General features: G+C 41.0%; 1 protein-coding gene across 1 annotated transcript in view; it reads right to left on the reverse strand.

Annotated features, from left to right (window-relative positions):
• The window catches only part of trpc5a (transient receptor potential cation channel, subfamily C, member 5a), a gene marked incomplete at both ends in the record, with an annotated part of 52,611 nt that overhangs the window by 19,758 nt on the left and 25,353 nt on the right, over window positions 1-7,500 (reverse strand). Inside the window, 2 exons of the mRNA XM_080052004.1 lie at window positions 1,652-1,850; window positions 2,603-2,740. Coding sequence (XP_079908130.1) covers window positions 1,652-1,850; window positions 2,603-2,740 — 337 coding nt within the window. The remainder of the gene's footprint in view (window positions 1-1,651; window positions 1,851-2,602; window positions 2,741-7,500) is intronic.

A 7,500-nucleotide genomic window follows, 5' to 3' on the forward strand; every position in this document is an offset into this window, starting at 1 on the left:
CAGGCTTTGTACTAAATTATTCACTAGTGATTTTTCTATTTCATCTGATTTCCCCAGAGTGATTTTTGAGTTGTTATCATCATATTTAGACATGTGATCAAGTTACACTTATTTCTTGTACTGTTTAATGGCATGTTTTTTTTTTCATGCGAAATCGTGAAATGTCATCAAAGGTTGGAGTCAGTGATTCTGGAAAATGTAATCCAAGCCAGAAAAAAAAGTATAGGCTATTAAAGGTGCATCATCAAGAAAGTTCTACAAAGTTCTAGAATGCAACACTCCCTGGGTAACCCCAACCCTTTAGAATAATAACAGAAGCTACAGTGGCCTTCAAGGACAAGAACAATTCTAAATTTTAAACAATGCACCTGATGACATTCCAACTATGACACTTTCAAGATGGCGGCACTAGGCCTTGGTCCAAAATATGCAGAAATATGGACATATATGAGACCCTTTCTAAGGGAAAAAAATATATTTAAAAAATAATTTTCAGCTATTATGCACTAAATTAAATGTACTTATGGATATTATAATTACTTTCTACAAAATCTGCTAGGAAATAAAACCCACAATTCTACACACTGCAGGTTTAAAATATTTATTTCTGCCACCATATGTTTAAAATTATCAATGTGTAATTTTTACACCATAATACTAAAAAACCTGTAGCTCACATTAAATAACAGAAATTTATTTGACACTTACTTTGACTTTTTATTGGTAAAATGCCACATTTATTCTTTAGCATATAAACAACACTTTGATTAAAGGTGCAGTGTGTAATATGACATCATCAAGAAAGTTCAACAAAGTTCTAGAATGCAACGCTCCTTGGTTAACCCCAACCCTTTAGAATAATAACAGAAGCTACAGTGGCCTTCAAGGAAAAGAACAATTCAAAATTTTAAACAATGCACCCGATGACATTCCAACTATGACACTTTCAAGATGGCGGCACTAGGCCTTGGTCCAAAATATGCAGAAATATGGACGTATATGAGACCCTTTCTAAGGGAAAAAATAATAATTCAAATATTTTTTTTCAGCTATTATGCACTAAATTAAACGTACTTATGGATATTATAATTACTTTCTACAAAATCTGCTAGGAAATAAAACCCAACATTCTACACACTGCAGGTTACTAATAATCTATAATACAAACCAGATAATGGTCAGAATACACTTTTGTTCAAGTGTGTTATGAATCTGAGAGAGGAGATGGATTTTGATTTTTTTTTAAGTGACGATGGTTATGATTTGGAAATGATTGGTGTCAGCGAGAATATGGAGATGTAATCACATTCCACACACCAAACACACACACACACACACACACACACACACACACACACACACACACACACACACACACACACACACACACACACACACACACACACACACGCTTGAACAGACACACTCAAGAGTCTTTTTTGATGAATAGCAATCAAACACGATAAAATTACAGAGATAAGATGTCTTGTTATTGTCTATTAGAAAAACTGTCATTCCCCTCTCTGCCCCATTCCCTGTCTTTCTGTCTGTCTGTCTGTCTGTCTGTCTGTCTGTCCGTCTGTTCGTCTGTCTGTCTGTCTGTCTGTCTGTCTGTCTGTCTGTCTGTGTGTCTGTCTGTCTGAATACATACCCAGTACCCATGGCAGTATCATCCACTCCACTATGGTGGGCGGCGGTCCCTGCATGTGCAGGTTGGTGCGGGCGATGTGTTGTGAGGCGAGCAGCAGCAGGAAGAGGAAGGTCAGGTAGGACGCCGTGTGGCAGATGAACTTTATGAACGGCTTCTTGATGAAACGCCCCAGAGCGCTTTTAGGAGCCAACAGGTAGATCTAGAGAGAAAGGAGAAAGAATTACCTACTAACGTCCTCCCTCCTACATACTCAACATGTATATACTACATACTAAAAGCCCTACTAACGTCCTCCCTCCTACATACTCAACATGTATACACTACATACTAAAAGCCCTACTAACGTCCTCCCTCCTACATACTCAACATGTTTATACTACATACTGTCTACTTAACCATCCATTGTGTATGCGAGGTTGGTCGGACCGTTTACACTTAAGTATACAGAAGCAATAAAGAATTTAAAAAAAAAAACTTCAATGCCGTTTGTAAAGACGCAATGCATTGTGGGGCGGTTGAGTAGGAAAAGTAACCTATCGATCCATACACAAAATCTTCCTGGAAGTTATAGTACTCATCCGGGCATTTCTCGCCTACACAAAATCGCATACAACAACCACAACATACTCAAATTGACGTCAAAATTAGTATGAGAAGGACGTTAGTAGGGCTTTAGTATGAGTAGGACATTAGTAGGGCTTTAGTATGAGTAGGACGTTAGTAGGGATTTTAGTATGAGTAGGACATTAGTAGGGCTTTAGTATGAGTATGACGTTAGTAGGGCTTTAGTATGAGTATGACGTTAGTAGGGCTTTTAGTACGAGTAGAACGTTAGTAGGGCTTTAGTATGAGTAGGACATTAGTAGGGCTTTAGTATGAATAGGACGTTAGTAGGGATTTTAGTATGATATAAAAATGATGATGATACGAAAAATATATTATTATTCTTACCAGAGAGAAGACAGGGAACAGCAGTCCTATGATGAAGCAGGTCACCAGCTTCACGGCCCAGTGACGTCTCCTCCAGCCGGGGAAACCATCGTACCAGAGCGTCGCTAGCAGCTGCTGGCAGTTAGGCTGAGCTACAAACTACAGACAGAGAGAGACAGACAGTTAGGCTGAGCTACAAACTACAGACAGAGAGACAGACAGTTAGAATGGGCTACAAACTACAGACAGAGAGAGACAGACAGTTAGGTTGGGCTACAAACTACAGACAGAGAGAGAGAGACAGTTAGGCTGGGCTACAAACTACAGACAGAGAGACAGACAGTTAGGCTGGGCTACAAACTACAGACAGAGAGAGAGACAGTTAGGCTGAGCTACAAACTACAGACAGAGAGAGAGAGAGACAGTTAGGGCCCGTGTCCACCTAACGCCTTTTTCCAGCGTTAAACGCTGGCTGTGCGCTCGGGAGTGTGTCTACTGAGCGTTTTTTACAACCGGTTTTTTCGACCGCTTTTTTCAAGCGTTTTATGAGCTGGGAGAGAGAGTGCTGTGATCGGGGGAGAGAAAAGCTGATCGTCACCTGTCAGTCAGACCTATCAACACTGGTTTAACTGTTTAGGTTTGCTGTTTTCTATTTAAATCGTTACATTTTAATATGAGTAGTTTTATGAAACAGAGAATACTTTCCACCATCCTCTGTTTGGATGAGGAGTTATCACGGCTCCTGCAAACACACACGGAGCAAGTTGTAGGCTGATGTGTGCGCATGAAACGATCCGTAGGAGATAAAAAATACAGAGAATCAAGTGTTGGCCTAATCTGCTCCCACAAACAGGCTCTCCTCCCTCTGTTCTGGTCATTTTAAGTCACTATTTTCGTACAGTTTCGGGTAAACAGAGACGGAAAAAGCAGTTTCTCTTCCGTCTTCTTTGTTGCCAAGGCGACGAGTCCCGACGATCTACTATCTGATTGGCCCTTTGAAAAAAGCGGCGGTGACGTCCCCACCGCCTTTCTGAAAAGTTAAACTTTTTTCAACTTGCAAATCTCGAAGCGGCCGCACAAAAAGACAAAAAGCGCTCGAAAAAAACCGCTGGGCGCTGCGCCTTTTCTCAGAGCGGCCGCCTTTTCCCGAGGCGGCCGCTTCTCATTGGGAATCAATTGAAAAAAGGCGCTTGCGGTGGGAAAAAGGCGTTAGGTGGACACGGGCCCTTAGGCTGAGCTACAAACTACAGACGGAGAGAGAGAGAGAGAGACACAGTTAGGCTGGGCTACAAACTACAGACAGAGAGACAGACAGTTAGGCTGAGCTACAAACTACAGACAGAGAGAGAGGGGGGAGGAGGGAGGGGGGAGGGGGAGAGAGGGAGAGGGAGAGAGAGATAGAGAGAGAGAGAGAGAGAGAGAGAGGGGAAAAAAACGGTTAGGAAATAGACTTTAATTGCGCAAAGAATTGGGTTAAAAACCTTATCAAAATGTAGAAAAAAGTTGCCAAAAATCCAAAAACCACGACATTTATCATCGTCTTCCACCAAAGCTCACCGACATTCATTTATATGAAAAAGTTACGCGCTATAGCTTTAAATCAGTTCAAGGTCTCTTCTCTTCACCTTGCCTATTCTTACTAAAAGATCATGTATGTTAACATGCTGGTTTAACATACATGTTTCGGTTCCTGACAGTTCCCCAGTGCGTGTGTATGTGTGTGTGTGTGTCTGTGTGTGTATGTGTGTGTGTGTGTGTGTGTGTGTGTGTTTAATCAGTCTGTGACCCGTCATAACCCTTTAAAGGTCACTCTCTGCCCTGACAGAACACTGTGGCTGCTGCGCTGTTCAGGTCGTCTTGCATTTACATCTCATTACACACACACACACACACACACACACACACACACACACACACACACACACACACACACACACACACACACACACACACACACACACACACACACACACACACACACACACACACACACACACACACACACACACACACACACACACACACACACACACACAATAATTATTTTGGCATCGCACCAAAAGGCAGTGTGTCCCCGTCAGCCCTTCAGTTGCCCTCTGACTCACCGACACACTTTATCTGAATGTTTGTCTTTTACTTTTTAAACTTCCCATTGTGTCCTGACAATTCTTCCGTCTTTCTTTCTGTTCTTTCTAAGCGGCCATTTTAATCTGGTCCATTGCCAAAAATAAAGAATGTCTTTGTTGGTTTCTTTGTGTCTGTTTTTTGTTGATAAGTTTTTACCGGAAACCAGTCTAATACCCTTAAAAGACTTTATGGGACTGTGTGTGTGTGTGTTGGGTGTGTGTGTGTGTGTGTGTGTGTGTGTGTGTGTGTGTGTGTGTGTTTGTCTTTATGTACTAATGTGGACCAACTCTTGGCGAACAACCCAAACTGGGAGGACAATTATGTTTGCGAGGGCATGTCGGCCGGTCCTCACAAAGACAAGGCTGGAATGGCAGTCACTTGGTGTGTGTGTGTGTGTGTGTGTGTGTGTGTGTGTGTTTTCCTTAAAAAGTAGGACATCTTTGTCAAGTGTGGACATTTTGTCAGGTTCTCACTTTGGGACAGGCCTTTAAAGGGCTGTTTGAGGGTTAACACTAGGTTTTAAGGACAGGCTTTTAAAGGGCTGTTTGAGGGTTAACACTAGGTTTTAAGGTTCAGGTATGAATTAGGGTTAGTGTAAGGGTTGGGGTTAGGCATTTAGTTGTGATGGTTAGTGTTAGGGTAAGGGGCGAGGGAATGCATTATGTCAATGAATGTCTTGAAGTATAGCCTTACAAACCTATGTGTGTGTGTGAGAGAGAGAGACTGTAAAAAGTGTGTTTTCCCAAACTGCCTATCAGATAGATTGGCAGCAATAAACATGATTCTGCACATCCACCTCCACACAAGGACACGACCAAACACACACACACACACACACACACAAACACACACACACACACACACACACACACACACACACACACACACACACACACACACACACACACACACACACACAACCAAACGTTTTGCTAAAAGCTACTGAAGCTGTCAATCAAAAGTGACGCCCGATTTAACTTTTATTTTACAAGCTGAACATTTGGCAGTAGATGCAGTTATCCACACTTCCTTGTTATTTCACAAGTGTGGGCTTGTTTCATGAATTATTGATATTGGCACATTGAATTTGGACAGGCTACAAGATTCCCAGTAAAAGTGACCCAATTCTGATTTATTTTAAGTTATTTGTGATCAGATGCTGGTGGTTATTATATTATTTTTTTTTTACTTTCCGGTATATAGACATGGTTATTGATACCACTGTCATATTTGTGTGTTGAGTCTAAAGCATGGCATGAAGACGGGAAGATTTTCTTGGCCCTAAGCCTAAAAATTACATCAACCATTTTTCTATTTCAGTCTTGAAAGGGAAGAGACTATAAGTGTGTTTTACAAAATGTTGAATAATTAATTTAGTTAAAAGGGAGGGAGTTGTAATTTTGAAGTAAAGCTCTTCAGATGTTCTCTTATATCTAAGGTTGTGTAACTTTACAAGAATCACTGCCTTGTTCATTCTCCTTCGGGGCATTTTCAAACATCTCCTCCTCATGTAAAGCTGCTGTTGGATTACTAGCATTAAAACAACGTGTGTGTATGTGTGTGTGTGTGTGTGTGTGTGTGTGTGATGTCCTGAGATTAAATGGAATACACTATCATCTGTAGCCTTCACACCACTGACCTGCTGTGTTGGAGATCAGGGGCCGTATTCACAAAACATTTTATCTTAGCGCTAAGAGTACTCCTAAGGAGCACTAAAAGTTCTTAGTAAGGGGTAATTTCTTAAAACCTATTCACAAAGCTGATAAGACCAACTTTTACTAAGGAATGGGAGGGACTACTAAGCTAAAATAAGGGGGCGGGGTTGACCCTGTTGCTATGGATGACGTCATGTTCATACCTTCTATGCCCACAGTGATTGGCTGAAAGGGAATGAGAGCTAAGAGTGAATTTATGATAGAAACACTGTGGGAGATATCCATATCGTGTCGCTGTATTAAAGTTAAGAGTTTTTAATACAATTAATGACAAGTGACACTGATTTAACATGAAACCAAGATACTGCAGGGTTTCCCACACATTCGTTCACTATTAACCTATAGGCTACAATAGCGCCACATAGGTCTATTCATTTTACATTTTACAATGATTTGAATCGGGACAAATATCCTCATTGAACAGCTGCACGCCATGCACTCTCACTGTATTTCTCTCAACGGCGACTATGCAGCAATAGTCAGACAGCGACAAACCAGGAAATTCACAATTTGGAAACAACAGCCGGCGAAATGGTAAAGTGCATACGGAAGGATAAAGGCGAGACGCGCACCTATACAGACAGCGGACCTGTGGAACGGAGGAGATGCTGCGAAGCGCCACATAGGCTATAGGCCTACTCTAGTACGAAATTAAACCCAAACGTGACACCAACAGTAACTTTCAGCGCATCGTAAACCCAAAGCAACTGCAGGAAAAGGAACTTAATAAATATATGTATGAATTATATGAATATAATACATATAAATGTGTCTATACTTTCTAAATATAACTTCACTAAGATCATTAAACCCTCACAGTTATTAAAGGTACCTTTTGTTAAGCTCACTATCATTAAATCTCTCCAAAATGCCATCAAATGGTTGTCTGTGAATTACTCTTAGTGACTTAGGAGTCCTCTCGAGGACTCTTAGCTTTTCATAGATTTAGGAGCTAGTTTTAGCGCTAAAATGCTTTGTGAATTAAACTTATCTTAAAAAGTTAGGAGTCCTAAAATTAGGAGTGAAACGCCCCTTATTTTTGAGAGTTACTCCTAAATCAGCACGTTAGGACCTACT

This window comes from Ammodytes marinus (genome assembly GCF_949987685.1).
Source record: "Ammodytes marinus genome assembly, chromosome: 23".
Classification (NCBI taxonomy): domain Eukaryota; kingdom Metazoa; phylum Chordata; class Actinopteri; order Uranoscopiformes; family Ammodytidae; genus Ammodytes; species Ammodytes marinus.